We start from the raw sequence: 23,428 nt of genomic DNA on the forward strand, positions 1-23,428 counted from the left end.
CAGTGTCATCCTGGGGCCAGGACCTCTAAAACGGCGTCATCCTGGGGGCCAGGACCCCTGAAACGGCGTCATCCTGGGGGCCAGGACCTCTAAAACGGCATCATCCTGGGGGCCAGGACCTCTAAAACGGCGTCATCCTGGGGGCCAGGACCCCTAAAACAGTGTCATCCTGGGGCCAGGACCTCTAAAACGGCATCATCCTGGGGGCTAGGACCTCTAAAACAGTGTCATCCTGGGGCCAGGACCTCTAAAACGGCATCATCCTGGGGGCCAGGAGCCCTAAAACGGCATCATCCTGGGGGCCAGAACCTCTAAAACGGCGTCATCCTGGGGGCCAGGACCTCTAAAACAGCGTCATCCTGGGGCCAGGACCTCTAAAACGGCATCATCCTCGCGCCAGGACCCCTAAAACAGCGACATCCTGGGGCCAGGACCTCTAAAACGGCATCATCCTGGGGCCAGGACCCCTAAAACAGTGTCATCCTGGGGCCAGGACCTCTAAAACGGCGTCATCCTGGGGGCCAGGACCCCTAAAACAGTGTCATCCTGGGGCCAGGACCTCTAAAACGGCGTCATCCTGGGGTCCAGGACCTCTAAAACGGTGTCATCCTGGGGCCAGGACCTCTAAAACGGTGTCATCCTGGGGCCAGGACCTCTAAAACGGCGTCATCCTGGGGGCCAGGACCTCTAAAACGGCGTCATCCTGGGGGCCAGGACCTCTAAAACGGCGTCATCCTGGGGCCAGGACCTCTAAAACAGTGTCATCCTGGGGGCCAGGACCTCTAAAACAGTGTCATCCTGGGGCCAGGACCTCTAAAACGGCATCATCCTGGGGGCCAGGACCTCTAAAACAGTGTCATGCTGGGACCAGGACGTCTAAAACAGTGTCATCCTGGGACCAGGACCTCTAAAACAGTGTCATCCTGGGGCCAGGACCTCTAAAACGGCATCATCCTGGGGACCAGGACCTCTAAAACGGCATCATCCTGGGGCCAGACCCCTAAAACAGTGTCATCCTGGGGCCAGGACCTCTAAAACGGCGTCATCCTGGGGGCCAGGACCTCTAAAACGGCATCACCCTGGGGGCCAGGACCCCTAAAACGGCATCATCCTGGGGGCCAGAACCTCTAAAACGGCGTCAGCCCCTAAAACGGCATCATCCTGGGGGCCAGAACCTCTAAAACGGCATCATCCTGGGGGCCAGGACCTCTAAAACAGTGTCATCCTGGGGCCAGGACCCCTAAAACAGCATCATCTGGGAGCCAGGACCTCTAAAACAGTGTCATCCTGGGGGCCAGGACCTCTAAAACGGCATCATCCTGGGGCCAGGACCTCTAAAACAGTGTCATCCTGGGGCCAGGACCTCTAAAACGGCGTCATCCTGGGGCCAGGACCCCTAAAACGGCATCATCCTGGGGGCCAGGACCTCTAAAACAGTGTCATCCTGGGGCCAGGACCCCTAAAACGGCGTCATCCTGGGGCCAGGACCCCTAAAACAGTGTCATTCTGGGGCCAGGACCTCTAAAACGGCGTCATCCTGGGGGCCACGACCTCTAAAACGGCGTCATCCTGGGGCCAGGACCCCTAAAACGACATCATCCTGGGGCCAGGACCTCTAAAACGGCGTCATCCTGGGGGCCAGGACCTCTAAAACGGCATCATCCTGGGGCCAGGACCCCTAAAACAGTGTCATCCTGGGGCCAGGACCTCTAAAACGGCATCATCCCGGGGCCAGGACCCCTAAAACAGTGTCATCCTGGGGCCAGGACCTCTAAAACGGCATCATCCTGGGGGCCAGGACCTCTAAAACAGTGTCATCCTGGGGCCAGGACCTCTAAAACGGCATCATCCTGGGGCCAGGACCCCTAAAACAGTGTCATCCTGGGGACAGGACCTCTAAAACGGCGTCATCCTGGGGGCCAGGACCTCTAAAACGGCATCATCCTGGGGCCAGACCCCTAAAACAGTGTCATCCTGGGGCCAGGACCCCTAAAACAGTGTCATTCTGGGGCCAGGACCTCTAAAACGGCGTCATCCTGGGGGCCACGACCTCTAAAACGGCGTCATCCTGGGGCCAGGACCCCTAAAACGACATCATCCTGGGGCCAGGACCTCTAAAACGGCGTCATCCTGGGGCCAGGACCTCTAAAACGGCGTCATCCTGGGGGCCAGGACCTCTAAAACAGTGTCATCCTGGGGCCAGGACCTCTAAAACAGTGTCATCCTGGGGCCAGGACCTCTAAAACGGCGTCATCCTGGGGGCCAGGACCTCTAAAACGGCGTCATCCTGGGGGCCAGGACCTCTAAAACAGTGTCATCCTGGGGCCAGGACCTCTAAAACAGCGTCATCCTGGGGGCCAGGACCTCTAAAACGGCGTCATCCTGGGGCCAGGACCTCTAAAACGGTGTCATCCTGGGGGCCAGGACCTCTAAAACAGTGTCATCCTGGGGCCAGGACCTCTAAAACGGCATCATCCTGGGGGCCAGGACCTCTAAAACAGTGTCATCCTGGGACCAGGACCTCTAAAACAGTGTCATCCTGGGACCAGGACCTCTAAAACAGTGTCATCCTGGGGCCAGGACCTCTAAAACGGCATCATCCCGGGGACCAGGACCTCTAAAACGGCATCATCCTGGGGCAAGGACCTCTAAAACAGCATCATCCTGGGGCCAGGACCCCTAAAACAATGTCATCGTGGGGCCTCTAAAACGGCGTCATGCTGGGGGCCAGGACCTCTAAAACGGCGTCATCCTGGGGCCAGGACCCCTAAAACAGTGTCATCCTGGGGCCAGGACCTCTAAAACGGCATCATCCTGGGGGCAAGGACCTCTAAAACGGCATCATCCTGGGGGCCAGGACCTCTAAAACGGCGTCATCCTGGGGCCAGGACCTCTAAAACGGCATCATCCTGGGGCCAGGACCCCTAAAACAGTGTCATCCTGGGGCCAGAACCTCTAAACAGTGTCATCCTGGGCAGCCACCGGCTCTGGAAATTCTTGTGCGTTGGTGTGAAAACCCCTGTGTGCTCCTCAGGAGCCAGACATGCCACTCGCTGCGCACTCGGTCTCTGGTGAGGACGTGTCTTACCGTGTGGCGAGCTTGTGGCAGACGACCCCAGTGTCTGTGATGACCTCGCTCAGCCGCAGCTCCAGGTGCACTTTGCCCTGCAAGGCACAAGGATGGGGTGTCAGAGGCTGTGGCGCTGCTCCCACAGGCCACTAGGGCCGCGGGCCCAGGGAAAGCCTAGAGGGCAAAGGGAGCAGGCGGCTCCGCCCTGCCCTGGCCAATGGGCACGTCCAGCCCCTCCACTCCACCCCCGAGACGCAGGGTCCCAGCCGTGGCCTTTCTCCAGGAGAGCTGCTTGCCTGACTGCTCAGCCCCATGTGGCTGCCCAGGCTCCTGGCTCTGCTGAGAGCAGGTCGCTGCCTCAGAAGTGAGGGGTCCAACCGTGTAGGAGACGGTCATTCAGTGAAGCAGACCCCCAAAGGCGCTGATGCTGCAGGCTGCTCGTGTGTCCGTCGGGACAAAGCAGAGGGGAAGCACAGCTGTCTCCTGAGCAGGGGTCAGTGCCTTTACCTCCCCTTGGGCGAGGCCGGATGGAGGCCCGCAGGAACCTCGGAGAGCTCACACAGAGGTCAAGGCTCACACAGAGAGCAAGACTCACACAGAGGGCAAGGCTCACAAAGAGAGCAAGACTCACACAGAGGGCAAGGCTCACACAGAGGGCAAGACTCACACAGAGGGCAAGGCTCACAAAGAGAGCAAGACTCACACAGAGGGCAAGGCTCACACAGAGGGCAAGACTCACACAGAGGGCAAGGCTCACACAGAGGGCAAGACTTACACAGGAGGCAAGGCTCACACAGAGGGCAAGACTCACACAGAGATCAAGACTCACACAGAGGGCAAGGCTCACACAGAGGGCAAGGCTCACACAGAGAGCAAGACTCACACAGGAGGCAAGGCTCACACAGAGGGCAAGACTCACACAGAGGGCAAGACTCACACAGGAGGCAAGACTCACACAGAGGGCAAGGCTCACACAGAGGGCAAGACTCACACAGAGGGCAAGGCTCACACAGAGGGCAAGGCTCACACAGGAGGCAAGGCTCACACAGAGGGCAAGGCTCACACAGAGGGCAAGGCTCACACAGAGGGCAAGGCTCACACAGAGGGCAAGACTCACACAGGAGGCAAGACTCACACAGAGGGCAAGGCTCACACAGAGGGCAAGGCTCACACAAAGAGCAAGACTCACACAGAGGGCAAGGCTCACACAGAGGGCAAGGCTCACACAGAGGGCAAGGCTCACACAGAGGGCAAGACTCACACAGGAGGCAAGACTCACACAGAGGGCAAGGCTTACACAGAGGGCAAGCCTCACACAAAGAGCAAGACTCACACAGAGGGCAAGGCTCACACAGAGGGCAAGGCTCACACAGAAGGCAAGGCTCACACAGAGGGCAAGGCTCACACAGAGGGCAAGACTCACACAGGAGGCAAGACTCACACAGAGGGCAAGGCTCACACAGGGAGCAAGACTCACACAGAGGGCAAGGCTCACACAGACAGCAAGGCTCACGGGGGCTTCTAGTAGAGCAGACAGCAAGGCTGCCCTGCGGGTCCACCTGTCTCTCTAGATCAGTCTGTCTGTGTGTGCTGCTGTGTCCGTCCACCTGTCTGTCTGTGTGCACGGCTGTGGGTGTGTGTCCACCTGTCTGTGCGTACAACTGTGTGTCTGCCTGTGTGCGTGCGGTTTGTGTGTGCAGCTGTGTATGTGAGCATGCTGCTGTGTGTGCATGTCCACCTGTGTGTGTGTCCGCCTGTGTCTGTGCATCTGGCTGTGTGTGTGTGTGCAGCTGTGTGTCCTCCTGTGTGTGCGGCTGTGTGTCTACCTGTGTGCGTGCAACTGTGTGTGTCTATGTGTGTCTGCCTATGCATGCATGCGACTATGTGTGTCCATCTGTGCTGCTGTGTGCGTGTCTGCCCGTGTAGCTGTGTGTCCGCCTGTGTGTGCAGCTGTGTGTCTGCCTGTGTGCGTACAACTGTGTGTCCATCTGTGTGTGGCTGTGTCCACCTGTGTGCAAGCGACTGTGTGTCTACCTGTGTGTGCATGTGATTGTGTGTATCTGCTTGTGTGTATGTGTCCACCTGTGTGCATGTTCGCCTGTGTGTGCATGCAGCTGTGTGTGTCTGCCTGTCTGTGCATGTGGCTATGTGTCTGTGTGGGCGTGCGATTGTGTGTGCGTGTCCGTCTGTGTGCACACGGCTGTGTGTCTGCCTGTGTTTGCATGAAACTGTGTGTGTCTGCCTGTCTGTATGTGCATCTGCTTGTCTGTGTGTTTGGCTGTGTGTGTCCTTCTGTGTGTGCGTGCGACTATGTGTGCATGTCTGTCTGTGTGCAAGCAGCTGTGTGTGCATCTGCCTGTATGTGCATGCAACTGTGTGTGTGTCTACCTGTCTGTGTGTGTGGCTGTGTGCATGTCCTTCTGTGTGTGTGCGCGACTGTGTCTGCCTGTCTGTGCGCGTGGCTGTGTGTGTCCACCTGTGTATGTGTGTCCGCCTGTCTGTACATGCGACTGTGTGTGCATGTCTGCCTGTGTGTGCACCGCCTGTGTGTATGTGTGACTGTGTCCACCTGTGTGTGTGTGCGGCTATGTGTGCCTACCTGTGTGTGCCGCTGTCCCTGTATTTGCTCCAGCCTGAATGGCACTGAATGGATGGGATAAACACAGACTCATCCATGCTTCAGGGGCTCTGCCTGGCCCGGCCCTTAGCTCTAGCTCCTGAGGCTCCGGGAAGGCCAAGGCCTGTTCCCCAGGGCTTGTCCCTGCCTGTGGGAGGGCGGGACAGACGGGCAGACTGCCTGGCGCTAAGACGTGGACGGCAGAACCGACGGCAGCCCTGCAGCATGTGGCCTGGTGCAGAACCTCGGATGGAGCAGGGACCCCGCTTAGGCCCCACCCACCTAAATGATTAAAAAACCTTCGAGTTCCTTCAAAAATATATCAGACACCTAGCCAGCCTTGAGTGGTAAATCACCTAACAAGCAAAATGAATAATAAAATAATAGCCAAAAAATTAGTCAGGAGATATTTATTTCCTATACAAGTTAAAAATAGCATCTTAACATATGTCCCTAAATTGTTTTTCAAAAACCGAGACCCTCACCAAACAGATCTACCAACACAGACCACAAATGCAGGGGCGATTACAGGCCCGAACCCTGAACCCGGCTCTATTCTGAATTTCTTCCTCAGGGGCCAGGAGGGGTCATGCCTGTGGGCCAGAGCCAACATTCTTTTCTGCTGATCTCAATTGTTTGGACAAAGCTTCTCCTCCTTAACCAATCACAAATCAAAAACGCTCTATATCCGACCCGTGGGCCACACGTCATGATGTCTGCCTTCTCAGGTCAAATTGACATACGGCCTCCATGTACTGATTTATGACTTTGCCACAACCTCGGCCGCCCCACCTTCTGAAACCCTTGCCTGTGAACCCTCGGGGTGCCTGGGTCGTGGGCGCAGCCTGCCCTGCCAGGGTGCACACCCTGAAGCCCCTGGTCAGGGAGTGAACATAAAAGCCCTTCAGCCCTCACTTGACACCGCGTCGGTGCAGCCCCACGGCACCCCCACACTTGGCACCACGTTCCACGGCACCCCCGCACTTGACACCACGTTCCACGGCACCCCCACACTGACACCACGCCCCACAGCACCCCCACACTTGACACCACGTTCCACGGCACCCCCACACTGACACCACGCCCCACAGCACCCCCACACTTGACACCACGTTCCATGGCACCCCTGCACTTGACACCACGCCCCATGGCACCCCAGCACTTGACACCACGTCCCACGGCACCCCGCACTTGACACCACGCCCCACGGCACCCCCGCACTTGACACCACGCCCCACGGCACCCCCGCACTTGGCACCACGCCCCACGGCACCCCCGAACTTGACACCACGCCCCACGGCACCCCCACACTTGACCCAGCGCTCACAGGGGGAATGGAACTGGGTCTGTGCTGCCCAGGCAGGTGTGGGAGGTGGGGCCTCCGCTGCTGTCCTGAGACTCTGGGGTCTGGAGGTTGGGTGTGGCCTTCCCACCCTGTGGCTGCAGCCGCAGAGCAGGTCCTGAGGGGCCACAAGGATGTTGGGCCGGGAAGGTGGGCACGAACCCCACGCCAGCACTGTGGGCGGGGAAAGCAGGTGCCTAAAATGACAACAAAGACCCCGCCAAGACCACAGCTCCTCTTCGCACACCCATCAGAGCTCAGGGCTGAGCGGAGTATCGCCTGTGGTCCTCACCACCTGGCAGCGGGCCTGCTATCCGTGGCTATCCACGGGCTAAAGGAGTGGCCTGACCACCAAAGACAGGAGAAAGTGCCTGACCCAAGAATAACCAAGAATCCCCACTGCTTCATCCCCGTTCTCAAATGCCGGGCGCAAACTCTCTCAGGACAGAGCATTCAGATTTGCAAGGCTGTGCAGACGGAGGTAGCTCTATTCATGTTCGGGAGCTTCAGGAAGAGTCACGACTGCATGCAGGGGGTCCTGGTCCCCAGCAGCAGGCTGTGCGGCCCCCGTGTGCTCTCCCGGCCCCTGGCAGCAGGCTGTGTGGCCCCCGTGTGCTCTCCCGGCTCCTGGCAGCAGGCTGTGCGGCCCCCGTGTGCTCTCCCGGCTCCTGGTAGCAGGCTGTGCAGACCCCGTGTGCTCTCCCGGCTCCTGGCCGGGTCCAGGGGCACCTGGCTGGGCACCATCAGGTCCTGAGGCTGCTCCTGTTCCTGCAGCATGAATCCCTCCCGACCGGCTGACTTGTGTGCTTCCGTCTTCTGCTGATTCAGGAGTGGGAACAAACAAAACCCACCCCTGGAAGGCCCTTTCTCCTGCCAGAAAAGCCAATGAGTAAATCTGCAGGTGCTGGCGCAGGCTGGAGAATCCCAGACGTTTAGAGGTTAAACAACACAGTTCTAAATAACACACAGATCAGAGAACGCAAGACAAATTTTAAAATGTTCTGGAATAAACAGAAATGAAAGTGTTACTCATCAAAATCAGTGGGATGCAGAGGGAGCCGTGCTCGGGGTGGAGGGGAATCTGGAGTGCCGGCCACACAGACTAGAGCAGAAGGGAGATCTGAACGCTGACCTGAGCTTAGAGCAGAAGGGAGATCTGAACGCTGACCTGAGCTTAGAGCAGAAGGGAGCTCTGAACGCTGACCTGAGCTTAGAGCTGGGAGACTGAGAAAAATGAGTAAACTAAACCCAGAGCCCAAGAACAGAAAACAGAAGTCAGATCGCAAACCAATAGGTAAAAATCAAAGCCAACGGCAAATTCCTTGAGAGATCAATAAAATTAATAAACCTCAAACCAGGCTACCAACAGCAAAAGGGAAAAGGCACAAATTCCCACAGGAAAGGAACGAGAGGACCTGGCTGCCGACCCTGGCACCTGCCTGGACGCTGCACTGAGGTCCCTGGCGCTGCACTCCTGCGAACTCACAGACGTAGCAAAGGGGCCCCAGCGTCCAGCTCCTGACAACGCGTGGCTGCAGTGTCACCCATGGGGCCCTGGGCGGGGGCTGCTGAGGGGTGTATGGAAACTCCGTACTCTGCTCAATTTCCCTGTGAACACAGAACTGCCCCCAAAACAGAGTTAATTAATTTTAAAAAAGCAGCCAGTGGTCCCTATCCATCTTTCTCAGGAAGGCCTTCCCCAGGGAGAGAGCAGCGCGCAGAGCCGAGTCAGGGTCCTGGCCCCACCCACCAGCTGCTGTGTCCCCCGCTGAGCGGGCAGCAGCCCAGAGAGCAGCCAGGACAGAGGTGCCTTGGATGCAGGGCTGTTCCACGCAGGCCGCAGAGAGGAGACGAAGTCAGCGGGCAGATGAGACAGGACGCAGAGGCCATGAGGAAGGAAGCCCAGCCTCGGCCGTCTCCTCTTGCAACCCTGGAGAGATGTGAAAGCTTGACGACGGACGGTGACTTTGTTTGCTCTGAAAATCCTTCCAAGAGGACTGTCTGCTGCACAAACACAAAATTCCCAGAGGCTGTAGCAGGAGGCTGGAATTTCCAGCCCAGTGAGATTTCACGGTGCAACTGGAAGGCTCCAAGGGGGAAACACGCAGGTGTCTCTTGGGCGGATGGCAGACCCAGGGGTTTGCTGTGATCCCCTGCAGGGCTGTGCTGTTTTCTGAATACGTCACAGATGCACTTGAAAGCCCGGTTTATAAACGGAGCTCAGTGGTCCCCAGGCGCCCAGATCACCGCGGATGCCTCGCTGTCACAGGCGGTGCCCTCGCTGGCATTTGACACTGGCATCTCCGCCACTGGCATCTGACGCTGGCGTCTCCCCCGCTGGCCCTGCATCGGGGGAGGGTCAGAGAGCACAACTCTGCATAATAAAGTGATTTAACAAAGACCTTCCAACAGTGGCGGTTCCAGAAGGAAGCAAGAAAGGCTTAATTGTGTTTCCCCCATTTCTGTGACTCACTTGCTGGCCTCCCCCATGGGCCGCTTCTGTGACACTCGCTGTCCGGACACAGGACTGTTCCTGGGAATCACAGAGCGGAGGGACTCATGGGGCCACATGGCTACCCCCTGCCTTCCTGAAAATGGTCACTGTGACATCTTACGATGAAACGGCGGCTCCTGAGACTGGAGTTGTGGGGTTTTTCTTCTTCTTCTTCTTCTTTTTTTGAGATGGAGTTTCACTCTTGTTGCCCAGGCTGGAGTGCAATGGCGCGATCTCAGCTCACAGCAACCTCCGCCTCCCGGGTTCAAGTGATTCTTCTGCCTCAGCCTCTCGAGTAGCTGGGATTACAGGCATGCGCCACCACGCCCGGCTAATTTTGTATTTTTAGTAGAGACGGGGTTTCACCATGTTGGTCAGGCTGGTCTCAAACTCCTGACCTCAGGTGATCCACCCGCCTCGGCCTCCCAAAGTGCTGGGATTACAAGCATGAGCCACCGCGCCCAGCCTGGAGTTGAGGTTTTAAAGGTTGGCTGGAGTCCAGCAGGGCCACTGCTCCCTGTCACGCTACGTTTTGGGCGGCGTTGGGGCTGACTGCATCAGTGAAGCAACGCATTGGAGAGCAGCGGGCATTGGAGAGCAATGACCTTGCCTCCTCCCTTTTAGACAACAGCTCGCATTTGCCTTCCATAAAGTGCAAATTCCCGGGAGACTGACACCACTCGGTTCAGGATCCTCATGTTCCGGACAGTGAGAGCCAGGCTTGGAGGACGCTGGGCTTGGCCACGGGTACGCAGCCTCGGGCGTTAATTATGAGATTCCACCAGCTGTGAGATCAACCTGCGGCGTTCTTATTTACAGCTTTGTGGAGATGCAACGTCTGAGTCCTGATCGTCATGGTGGTTACACCATCTACCCTGTGATGAAGTTGCACTGACTGTCACAACAGCCCATCGGCAGGCGACTGGAGCAACAGCACACGCTTCGCACCTCGGATCATTCCTCAGCCTTAGAAGGAAGGAGGTTCTGATACCACAAGCGACCCGGAGGATGTCACGCAGAGCGACATCAGCCTCAGAAAGACCAGCAAGGTAGAGCTCACTCCCATGAGCCACGGGGAGTGGCCTACATCGGAGACAGAGTGCCATGGGGCTGCCGGTGGGGAAGGGGCGGACGGGAGCGCATGAATAAAACTCTAGCCAGGGGACAGAGGGGACAGAGGTTCCGTTTTGCAAGATGAAAGGAGCTCTAGAGATGGGTGGTGGTGACGGTTGTATAATATTATGAATATATTCAATGCTGTACCACTCAGTTGGACATTTTAAATGGTTAAAATGGTAAATTTCATGTCTGTTTTACCACATAAAAAACTGGAAAAAATAGCATAGGATATACAGAGAGATACACACAGAAACACGTGTCTGTGAACTGGTGAAATCTGGATAACGTCCGTGGACTGCACAAACGTCGGTGTCCTGGTTGACGTTGCACAAGCTGCGCATGGCAGTGCCTGGGGAAGCCGGGGGAAGGGAGCACGGCCTTCCGTTCGGGGGAGCCGGGGGAAGGGAGCACGGCCTTCCGTTCGGGGGAGCCGGGGGAAGGGAGCACGGCCTTCCGTTTTCAGGGAAAGGTGGGAATTCGCCCCTCGCCACTCCTGTGTACTGTTTTGGTGCCTTCCTATAGATCTATAACCATTTCAAAATTAAATCAGTAAAAAAAAAAAAAAAAAAGGCAAGAAAGAGGAAAAGCTACACCTGCCAATAAAACCAAACTTGAATCCGAGGCAAACGACGAGGCCTCACTCTGCCAGCTGCTCAGAGGCCCTTGTGACGGAGACCCCAGCGACGGCGGGTATCCCAGAATAGAAGAGCTGGGGAACTCGCCAACGCGCAGGCGGGAGCGGCCCAGTCACCAAGCCCCGTCTCCCGGGCAGCACGTGGGAAACCCCGCCTTTCTGCCGGGACGCCAAGGTCCGTGGGAGCAGCACGCTGGGGCCCTTGTGCTCCGGGGATGCGAGGACAGTCATTAGTTCTGCAGTAATCACAGCGTCCTTCACTTTCCACAGCACGTGTGGGTTCCCCAGCCAGTGCTTTCCCAGGAAGCAGTTAATTAAGTGTGAGGCACAATTAGCACAGGTCCCTTGGGGCAGGGCCATCCCCAGGGCCTCTTGGCTCCACTCCTTAATTTCCATCAAGGGCCTCACCCCACCCCCACAGCTGGGCTCATGGTCAACTTCATGAATGAACCCTTTGCTGGCCATGGGCGTGTGCACAGCCCATGACCTCGGCAGATGGCAACCTTGACCCAGTGAAGCGCAGAGGACGAGGGTTCCCGGGGCAAGAGGGTTCCCAGAGGACGAGGGTTCCCGAGGGATGAGGGTTCCAGGAGGACGAGGGTTGCCGGGGGACAAGGGTTCCCAGAGGACACCAGGCCACCCAGTCCCCCAGCCCAAATCTGCCCTGAACTTGCGGGCACAGAGCCTCCATCCGACCCACCCAGTTGCCTCTGCTGAAGTCTCAGGCGAAGTCCTCACAAGGAACCTATTTTGAGGATTTGTCCAGGATGCCAGCCTCCAGGTGTAAAAATAACCATCACAGCCACCAATTTACGATGCGCCAGGCGCCTTCGAGTGGCACACATGCCATTCCAGCATGCTTCACAAACCCACCCAGATGGGAAAACTGAGGCCTGCAGAGGACGTTGGCAGCAATCCGATGAGGGAGCTGGCTCCGAGCCTGGCGGCCTGTGCTGGGACTCTGCACTCAGACACACACTGTGGTACCAGGTGAGGACCCAGGAAGCCCTCCCGCGTCCCAGGGCCGCTGTGCCGCAACCCTACACTCAGACACTCATCCTCCTACGTCCCAGGGCTGCTATGCAGCAACCCTACACTCGGACACTCACTGCAGTCCCAGCTGAGGACCCAGGAAGCCCTCCCGTGTCCCCGGGCCGCTGTGCCGCAACCCTACACTCAGACACTCACCCTCCCGCGTCCCAGGGCCGCTGTGCCGCAACCCTACACTCAGACACTCACTGCGTTCCCAGCTGAGGACCCACTCGGGAAACCCTCCCATGTTCCAGGGTTGGGCCACGGTGCCTCTTGCTTGTGGCCTTTGCAGCTGCTCTGTGTCACAGACCAGGGCTCAGGGTGACCCCACAGGAGCTGGTGCAGGCTTGGGCTCGGGTGGACTGACCCCCACTGCTCCCTCTGTTACAGGCAAGCCTGGAGCAGCTGTTGCCAGGCAGCTGGGCACCGTGCGTCCGTGAGCAGCTGTGAACACAAGGGTCTGGGACATGGGCCCCAGCACTGGAGCCCCCGGTCTTGCGTGGGGAGGTGGGACAAGCTCCCCACACTGGACAGGACCGGGGTGAGCCCCAGTCGGCACACAGTTCCGGCAAGCCAGGTTGAGCCCCTGGCCACTTTCGACAACGGACACGGGAGACCAGAACGTTCTTTCAGCTCAGACCCTTCTTGGTGCCGCGTGCCAGGCAGCAGCCCACCCAGCCGACCGGGGGGAAGTGAGGGTCCCTGAGGGCTGACCCTGGCTCGGCCCTTCCCCACCCATGTTTTCTCTTGGGCCTCAATGACTCGTGCCTGTCCTTTCCCACAGTGTTTGTTTTCACAGCTTCCTCAGTTGTGCATGACAAAGGGCGGCAGCAGGCAAAGGGAAAACCCAAAATCCATGCGCGGAGCCTGGGCTCACTCCGAGCACAAGTGGGCGAACAGACACAATGCAAAATCCATGACAGAGCCCGCGCTCACTCCGACCACAAGCGGGCGAACACGCCCAACCCAAAATCCATGACAGAGCCCACGCTCACTCCGAGCACAAGCGGGCGAACACGCACAACCCAAAATCCGTGGCAGAGACCGCACTCACTCCGAGCACAAGCGGGCGAACACGCACAACCCAAAATCCGTGGCAGAGACCACACTCACTCCGAGCACAAGCGGGCGAACACGCACAACCCAAAATCCATGGCAGAGACCACACTCACTCCGAGCACAAGCGGGCGAACACGCACAACCCAAAATCCGTGGCAGAGACCGCGCTCACTCCGAGCACAAGCGGGCAAACACGCACAACCCAAAATCCGTGGCAGAGACCGCGCTCACTCCGAGTACAAGTGGGCGAACACGCACAACCCAAAATCCATGGCAGAGACCGCGCTCACTCCGAGCACAAGTGGGCGAACACGCAGTCTGCTCATCGTTATTCCCAGTCAAGGCCGAAGCCCGATCTACGTCTTTAGCCACAGTCGGAGCCGGGCCCGTCTCGAAGCCCCATGGTGTCCCGGGGCTCTGGTTTCCGGGGCTGCGCCGAGTCTCACCTGCACTTCCGAGTCAGCGTCCACGTGTTGCAGCTGGAACCAGGTGTCCCTGTTGTGGTACTTCTGCAAGTCCTCCTTCTGGATGGCCACCTTCCCTGCAACACAAGCAGAGAAGACTTCACCACGGGCACAGGCCCCAGAGCCAGGACGCCTGCCAGCAGAAGCCAGCCCATCATCACCGCAGCTTATTTCCAACAGTTTAATTCAGAATGGGGCACCGGCCGGGTGCGGGGCTCATGCCTGGAACCCCCACGCTTGGGAGGCCCAGAGGGGAGGGTCGCTTGAGACCAGCCTGGGCGATATGGTGAAACCTTGTCTCTACAAAAAATAAAGGAATGAGCCGGGCATGGTGGCACTGTGTCTCTAAAAATTGATATTAAAAAGTCAAAATAATCAGGTGCAGCGGTAAGTCTCCGCTGTGTCCCTTCCAGTAAGGCGTTCCAGAGGCTTCGCTGTGAAGGCGCGAACGTCCGCTCCATCGGCAATGCGCACCTCACTTTCACTGTGGTCCGTGGCCAGTTCTCACGGCAGGAGGTGCCTCGGAGCTGGCTGCACCAGAGCTCTGATCTCACAAATGAACACCTCGTGCCTCACACACCACCAAGGCAGCGGCATCACGCCGCAAGAGACATGTGTGCACCCGTGCGAGCGACAGCCTGAAACACACGTGTTCCTAGGGTGCTTTCTGTGTGTGTGGACACGCACGTGTGTGCATGCATGTGGGTGCTCAGGTTATTCACAGGCAGGACTGAGAGCCAGAATGAGCTGCCACCTTCCCACGCGATGTGGGTTGGTCTGAATCTGTGCCTCTGAAGTGTAATGAATGAGCCGCCTTCTGGGACCCCTGGAGAGCCTGAAAGTGTAGATTCCTGGCCTTCTCCAGACGGAGGAGAACAGAGGCTCTGGTGTGGGCTGGAATCTGCACCATCACAGGTCCCTGGGCACTTGTGTGGGCCCCAAAGTCTGGGAACGTCCACTCTAAACAGTTTCCCGTGCCTTAAACAGGCTTAGTACTTAGGGGCTACGCTTCCAGTGAAAATACGTATCAGAATATATTTGTACAATATACGTTTACCTAGTATGGATTTATGTGTGTAAATTCGCATCTGTAACCATTATTATCTGCTTATACGTTCACCTCATTCCAGAAACATTCCCGAGGCGCGGCAAACGGGTGCCCATCCCATCCCCGGCAGGACAGGGCTTATCAGGGGCTGGGCACTGAGCCATCTCCCATCCTGCGTCCCTTCATGGCACCACCACGGCAACCCTGCCAGTTGCCTCCGCACACTGCGGACCACGCCACCCACCACGGCGAGCACCCACGGCAGCACATGCACCTCTGTTGACAGATGCACGTGAACTCCTAGGGAGTCGCACACACATGTGAAGTCTGAGCCCATCGCAGAGCACACACGAGAGCAGGAGTGAGGAAGGAAATGTTGGCAGACTCCTCACGTCTTCGTTCTGCACCCAGAGACACACATGCCCTCCTTAAGGATCTTGGTCCAGTCACTGAAGCGAGAAACTCTGGGTCCCCGCAGACCCGGTTCACCGCAGCGTCCGCAGCCGCGGGGTCTGAGCACATTGTGCATGACCCGGGCTCCCGGGAGCGGCCTGGGCCTCCTACCCGGCCACCCTGCCTCACGCCAGGACAGCGCAGCCCAGCCCCGGTTCTCTCTTCCAAGGAAGATCCTTTTATATTTCCGTGTCTCGAAAAACTTCTGCAGGCTCCCATCGGAACAACCCCGGCCTGGCATCCAGCAGCCGCACGCTTGGGCCTGATTCTCTGTCCAGCCTCAGTAAATTCGGGAACACTCCACTGCCAGCCTCTCGCAGGTGCCATCTCAGTCGGTCCTGCGGTGACCCTGGAGGGGCAGGTACCACTCTGCACACCCCACAGACGAGCAGGCCGCGGCTGCAGGGAGAGGGAGCTTCCGTCCCTGCCTTCCTGCCAGCGTTCCTTCCTATGCTGGCGTCCCCACCCTGTGAGGCCCCAGGACGCATCTTCCCTCAGGAGCTCCTCTGCCTCGCGGGCTCATGCGAGCGAGACCTCTCAGCCTGACTGGTCCATTCCGTGACTAATCTCAGAGCCCGTGGGCCTGGGCCGCCAGGCCCCTCCTTTGTCTGCAAACTCAGAGGGTCTGAGACACGCCCAGCTCAGCACCAGCTCCAGACCCTATGGGACAGCGCAAGGTCGGCCACATGATGGGGCACCACGTGGCCACAGGACATGGTGGGAGGTGCGGAAGGTGGAAAGAGGCACAAAGACGCTTTCCAAGTGCCCAAAGGAGAGAGGCGGAATCAGGACAGTTTGCCTCCAGTGCTGCTGACACCTGCCATGCACATCAGCATCTTCATCTCATGTCCTCAGGGGAGCCGGCTGCACCTCACACCATCCACTCTGCAAAGCAGAGCAGCCCTGGGAACAGCCCTGGAAGAAGCCCCTTCCCAGCTCTGGGACCCCCGCTCACAGCCAGGGCCGGCCAGTTCCACAGCTACCCGGACGTAGATACAGCACACAGGCACTCATGGGTTCCTACGATCAGCCTGGTGACCTCATCGGCTCAGCTCTTGCCACACAGACATACACAGACCATCTGGAGCTGCACGGGACGCTGAAACCACCACTGAGGGCAGGCGAGAGCCAAATCAAGAACCAAGGGGGCCGGCACAGGAAACAGGCCCCAGCACATGTGGGAGAAGGAACACCAGGGAGGCTCAGAGAGAAATCCAGTGACACACCATGTGGACTCCCTCCAATGGCCTCTAATGGCGCAGACCACGAGGGTGGACGACAGCCAGGACACCTCCTCCTGGCCCATCTCACTCGCTGAGCCCCCCCGCCCCGCCCCGCCCCACTCGCTGAGCCCGCCCCGCCCCGCCTCACTCGCTGAGCCCCCCCCCCGCCCCGCCCCGCCTCACTCGCTGAGCCTCCCCGGCCCCGCCTCACTCGCTGAGCCCCCCGCCCTCCCACCGGCAGCCCTGGGCGGGCGCCTTTGACTTCAAGGGTCCCGAGTGGGGGCTCTGTCCTCTCCTCTGATGACCGCTGCGTGGCTCTTGCAAAACCTCCCCTTTCCCCCACAACACGAACCTCAGTTTTGAGTCTCACAGGAATAAAGCCACATGAAAGCAAAAACTTCTTAAAACTGAGTTGGGCAATATATTTCAGTGAAAAGGGATAAATCTTCAGACTCCAAGACGCCTTCAGCTGGACAGGAGGGTCAGTTTTGAAGTCTGAAGTTTTAAATACTTGCAATGTCACTGTGTCTTCACATTTTTATGAGCTGAAACTGGGACGGGAGAAGTCACATATTTACGTGGATAAGAATCTTGTAACTGGCACATGATTACAAGTCTTTAATTTTAGAAGTACTTCACTTAATTTTTTAATAGGTAACACAGAAACAGAACAAAATCCACAACATTCAAAAGGATTTAAAATCCCTTCGAGAAGGGATCCCTGCCCCTGCCACCTCATTCCCGACGTGGGGTCACTTCTGTCACCAGCCCCCAACCTTTCCTTCTAGAAGCCAGCCACATTCAACAATGGGGACCATGGACATTTGAAGCATGCGTGTTCGCATCTCCAGATGCTGACCTGAGAGAATGCCTGATCTAAAAGCCACGGCGTCTAAATTTCTCTGATGTGCCTAATCCACAGGGTTGTCCCCATCTATTTGAGATACACCAAAAAGTTTACCAAACACTCTGGGCCTCCCTTTCTCACTTGGGCAAAGGCGGCTGCCTTCTCACCACGAGAAGCCGGAAGGGTCACTTTCTTCTGCTGCATCTGTGCTGGCCAGGCCCGTTCAGAAAGGAGGAGCCAGCGGTCTGGAGGGCATCAGACGGGGGACCAGCTGCAGAGGGACCAGCTGCAGAGGGACCAGAAAAAGGGGAAACAGCCACAGGACACAACTGAGCAAGAGCTGCCCGAGACAGGGAATGCGGCTGAAATGCGCGCGCCTCCCTCTGACCCCACCTGTGTCCCAGCCAGGGCCACGAGGAAAAAACAAAGGCCATACAGATCCCAAAGGAAGAAATAAAAGCCTTTATTCATAGAATGTACAAAAAAAAAATCTACAAGCAAAGCTAATAGAACTAATTGGTGTGTTCAGCAAGAACAGAGAACACAAAGTCAGTGTGGAGACGTCGACTGCGTTTGTACATACAAGCAATGACCATGAAAATTACACAAAAACAGCACCTTTCACAAAATTATGCTTTTAGGTTTGTGCTTTTGGTGGACTACCTCAGAAATCTTTAACCACTCCACTAAACACATAAAACACAGGGAAATAAATGTTTTTAAATGTGCAAAATGTGTAGGCTGAAAACACATCACAAAACACTGATGAGAGAAATTGGAAAGACCCAAGCGTGTGGAAAGATATACCATGTCCATGGATTTGAAGACTCAGTTTTGTTAAGATATTAATTCTCCCCAAATTAATCTATAGATCGATGTAATCCCAGTCAAAATTCCTGTGGGACTATTTTGGAAATTGAGAAGCTCATTCAAAAGTATATATGGCAATTCAAAGCATCTAGAATAGAAAAACAAGTTTAAGAACAAATTTGATGATCTTACACTACAATGTAAGACCTGCTATGAAGCTATAGTGATCAAGACTGCATGGTATTGGCATGAGGACAGGTGGATCAATATGACACACGGCAGGCGAGCCCCAAATTGGGGCTTAGCCTCAGAGGGTCTGTAGCTTCACTCAGGGAAGAATTCGAGAATGAGGTGGTGGTGGAAGAAAACAGTTTTATGGAGGCGGCAGTGACAGCTCTGAAACTGCTCCTGCACAGCAGGACTCCCCACGGGCGGGGTGTTGAGAGTCTCAGCCGCTCCTGCACAGCAGGACTCCCCACGGGCAGGGTGTTGACAGTCTCAGCCGTTCCTGCAGAGAAGGGTTCCCCATAGGTGGGGTGTTGAGAGTGGCACCTCCGGGCACTCCTGCAGTCTTATTTATCCTCACTTTTAACTATATGTCAATTAAAAGACAGATTATGCAGACATTTCTAGAAAAAGGGTGGTAATTTCCGAGTCACGGGGTTGTTCCTATGGAAAGGGGTGGTAACCTCCAGGCGTTGCCATGGCAATGGTAAGCTGACATGGTACACTGGCAGGCGTGTCCGATGGAAAGCTGCTTCCACCCATCCCTGTCTCAGCTAGTCCTCAATTTGGTTCGGTGTCCGAGCCCTGCCTCCAGAGTCCAGTCCCGCCTCCTACCTCAGATGGAAGAGAATACACAGGCCACAAACAGACCCACACAATGCAGCCAACTAAGCTGTAAATGTGCCAAAGTCATCAACGGAGGAAGGGTCGTCTTTCAACCAAGGGCGCCGGAACAAAGGGATGTCTACATGGAAAAAACAGAATCCCGACCCTTTTCTTTGTGCTATAAGTGAAAATTAGCTTGAAACAGATCATGGAACTAAATGTGAATGCTGAAAGCACATGCTTTCCAGGAGAAAACCGCCACAACCGTGGGATAGGCAAGACTTTCTTAGACATGACACCACAGGTACAAATCATACAAGAAAAAAATGTGATAAACTGGACCATCAAAATTAAAAACTTCTGTTCTTCAAAGCCAATGGTAAGAAAATGAAATACAAGCCACAAACTGGAAGAAAATATTTGCAAAGCACACTTGTGATAGACTCGTATCCAGAATATACAGGGAGCTTTAAAAAGTAACAAGAAAACAACCCAATTAAAAGGGCAAAAGATTTGAACAATGTACTAAAGAAGGAATGGAGCTGTCACTAAGCCCAAGAAAAGGTCCTCGACGCCGCTCTTCACGGACATGCAATAAAAGCCACAGTGAGACAGTGCACACCTATGGGAGTGCAAACGGTAAGTAGAGAATAAAAACTCACAGTCCTAAGGGCCGGGCAGGATGCGAAACACCTGCTGCTCTCACCCGCTGCTGGAGAGAAGGCAGACTGGGCGGCCACTTGGAGACACGGTTGGGTAGTTTTAATGAAAGTAAACACACACCCTACGGTGACCCAGCAACCTCGCTCCCACGCATTTATCTCAGAGTAAGAAACAGAAACATTGTCCACACAAAGACCTATCCGAGAATGTTTACGGTGACTTTATTCATAATTCCTGAGGATTAGACACAATCCAGAGGGTGGATGAGGCGGCTGAGCTGTGTCTGTATGATGGAAACCCACGGGCAGTGGAAGGGGGCGACCTGGCTCACAGCTGCACAGCGCGGGACCAGCGTAGTGGCAGAGGGCACGGCCCCTCCAGGGTTTGAGTCACGTGGCCTCCTGGAAAAGGCAACTGTGGGAACAGGCCCCAGAGCAGTGGCTGCCAGGGGCTGTGGGCCAGGGTAGGAAATCCACCCCAAAGGGGCCCAAAGGAGTGTTCTGGGCTGTGGGAACATATCTTAGTTGTGCTGCTGTCTACACAACTGCATACACTGGTGAAGGCTACACCTAACAGCGAACTTTACCATATGTCAGTTGCAGACCACCTGATTTATACACAAAGAATGGAGGTCTCGGCCGGGCGCGGTGGCTCATGCCTGTAATCCCAGCACTTTGGGAGGCCGAGGTGGGCAGATCACGAGGTCAGGAGATAGAGACCACCTTGGCTAACACGGTGAAACCCCGTCTCTACTAAAAATACAAAAAATTAGCCGGGTGTGGTGGCGGGCGCCTCTAGTCCCAGCTACTTGGGAGGCTGAGGCGGGCGGATCACGAGGTCAGCAGATGGAGACCACCCTGGCTAACACGGTGAAACCCCGTCTCTACTAAAAATACAAAAAAATTAGCCGGGTGTGGTGGCGGGTGCCTGTAGTCCCAGCTACTCGGGAGGCTGAGGCAGGAGAATGGCGTGAACCCGGGAGGTGGAGGTTGCAGTGAGCCGAGATCGCGCCACTGCACTCCAGCCTGGGCGACCGAGCGAGACTCCCTCTCAAAAAAGAAGAAGAAGAAGAAGAAAAGAATGGAGGTCTCACTGCACCCCCACCCCACTGGGAAGCCTCAGAGAGTCTCTAGGGGCTGGAGGGGCAAATGGAGGGGGACATGGTGTTACCAGAGCCGGGGCCCAGAGGAAGGTGGAGGCCTAGCGGGAAAAGGAGGGAGGCGCCAGGATCGGGGGCGGAGACCCCAATGCTCCTGACAGCACCGAGCCGGGCCTCGCGCATTTCCGTGGTTCACGCATCCCAGCTGCGGGGAGCCATAGTTTCCGGTCTGTGCTCTGTGAGTGCAGCGCCCGGCAGCCGAGTCCAGGCAGAGGCCGCCTCCCTGCGCCTGGAATCCTGAAGGAGCCTGCGCCCCGTGTGTCCCGCAGGTCACGGCCCTGCAGCTGGGAGCCCGGCTTGACTGACAGTTCCTGACAGTTCCCGCCGGCAGCAGCGCTCTGTGGGCCATGGACCCAGGGACAGAGGAGGCTACGGTCACGCCGCCCGGGACCCGCCGACACTGGACACTTCTTCCTTCTGCTCCTGCTGCGGCGGGAGCTGACTGCAGCCGGTGGAGGTGCCGGGGTGGGCTGGGGAGGGCTGAGGGCAGGCCTTTATTTCCCCAAGTCTCACTTGCAGGGGCGCCGTATCCCGGCACGGCTTCAGCTGCCTTTCTCGGTTTCTGTCGCCACCGCCCTCCCCCTCCAGGCTGAAGATGCCCTCCCGTCCCCAACCCACACCCCCGACCCCATAGGAATGCGCCCCCACTTCCTTCTGGCACCTGCCAGTGCACCTCTCACTCCTGGACCTGAACTTGCAACTGAGCACAGCTGTGGCTGCCCCAAGGGAAACTTGCTGGCAGGTGGGGTTTCCTCAGGGCGTGGGCGGCTGCTAGAAAGGAGAACCAGGAGAACCACGCAGCCAGGAAGCCAGTGGCCACCGCGCACTTCCACCCAGAAACGCATTCCCCAGAACCTGGTGTTTCATGCCCGGTAACAACATAATTACCATCATAAAGATAAGTCGTTACCGGAGATCCAGACAGCCACCCATTTTCATGGCTGCGAAAGCCACAGTGAAACATCTAAGTCCAGTCACCATAATCGTAAAGCCACCAAGAACTACTAGCAGACGACGTCAACAGAATGATTAATAAACATCTTATTTGTTATTTTCAGAGTGTATAACTCCAGAACTAACTTGATCAGCTTCTCTTACTAAAATGTGCAAAAATTTTTTAAAATTTCTTTTTCCTTAGGGTTGTCACTCAAAAAATGTCTCATACACCTTCGAGAATGAATCAAGTCCCTGTGGATTCTCGAGTATAAACGGAGCTGGTGACGAGGCCTGACACACGGTCACACCTCAATTCGCGCGTGGCGCCCAGCACAGGCTGAGCCCCGCCAGATACACCATTAGCCTCCGCTGAATAATCTGGATTCCATGCCTCCCTTTCTTCTGAGAACACCCTTGGAGGCCCCTGGCAGGGGCTGAGAACACAGGAGTGAGACACAGGCCTGCCCTGCAGGACCATGGGCTCCAGGAAGCTCTGTCCAGTGGACACAGCACAACAGGCAAGAGAACCACAACCAACGAGTGGGGCAGGGGAGGCAGGTCACGGAGGGCAGCCCATCCATGCCGCGGGGTCGGAGGCCATCTCCTGCAGCAGGCCCCAGTCCCAGAGGTGGGCATGGCAGGACATGGGGATGGAGAAGGAGGTGCCTCGGGAGTGGGGTGCACAGCGGCTGAGCCCAGAGGCAGGAGGGAGAACTGCCAGCCACTAGCCCTGGAGCCGATGCCCTGGTCAGAGAGAGAGAGGAAGAGGGAACCCTTCCGCAGCACCCAGCTTGAACGCGACATAAAGCTATGGGCCTGAACCTGAGGGCCTCCCAGGCAGACACTGAGCAGGGGGGTGCAGGGGTCACGCTGGACCCTCAAGACCATCTCACCGACAAGGCTCCATGAGGCCCAGCACAGCAAGACCCTGAAGGGGGGTCAGGTGCCTGCTGCACTCAGGAGCACAAACACCTTCTGCAGCCGCATTTCAGGGCCAGGGTGTCCGCTGCGGAAGCACCCAGCACAGTGTTCCCGCTCAAAATGAAGTCAAACGTCAATTATCTGAGATCCATGTGACCCATTCCATGTATTTTCTAAACAAACTCTGGAGACTTCTATGAAAAGTACAGCAGTTTCTAAGAATAATCACTTGGGTACAGTGAACAACAGTCCCAAAAATGTCCAGGTCCCGACCCCTGCAATGATGAGGGGGCACTGGCCTTATCAATGCCAGGTGAGGCCCTGCCCGGCCCCAAGGGCCTCTCACCCAGCCAAGCCCGTCTCAATGCCAGGCAGAGAGCAAGACTGGTCAGGATAGGCGTCTCATCTCTGTCAGGGGACTTGCCGTGGAGGCCCGGGACATGGCAGAGTGCAGACAGCCTATGCGTTACCTGCTAGCCCGTTTCTCTCATGCCCCCTCTCTCTCCCAACGTCGTGCTGACACACACTAGCTGCCGGCCGCCCAGTGGGGACAGGCTGGGTTTTAGGACACTCAAGCTCTGAGATGGACCTTTGGCCGTGCCTCTCACTTCTGTGTGCCAAGCACTAGGAATGGATCAGATCACAGATCCTGGTCCATGGCTCACAAACAGAGGAACAGGGACGATGAAGAAAGCCCACAGCTGAG

General features: G+C 56.7%; 1 protein-coding gene across 10 annotated transcripts in view; it reads right to left on the reverse strand.

Annotated features, from left to right (window-relative positions):
- The window catches only part of RASA3 (RAS p21 protein activator 3), a 171,054-nt gene that overhangs the window by 64,754 nt on the left and 82,872 nt on the right, over window positions 1-23,428 (reverse strand). For 8 of the 10 annotated variants that reach the window (XM_003832117.5, XM_034937080.3, XM_034937078.3 and 5 more), the window contains 2 exons: window positions 13,814-13,908; window positions 3,089-3,165 (listed from right to left, as the gene is read on the reverse strand). In XM_003832117.5, the coding sequence (XP_003832165.1) occupies window positions 3,089-3,165; window positions 13,814-13,908 (172 nt within the window). Of the gene's footprint in view, window positions 1-3,088; window positions 3,166-3,366; window positions 3,505-8,779; window positions 9,076-13,813; window positions 13,909-23,428 lie in introns of those variants that run through there. The other 2 variants (XM_024925282.4, XM_034937081.3) reach the window with 2 other exon arrangements.

Source organism: Pan paniscus, chromosome 14, assembly GCF_029289425.2.
Source record: "Pan paniscus chromosome 14, NHGRI_mPanPan1-v2.0_pri, whole genome shotgun sequence".
NCBI classification, from domain to species: Eukaryota; Metazoa; Chordata; class Mammalia; order Primates; family Hominidae; genus Pan; species Pan paniscus.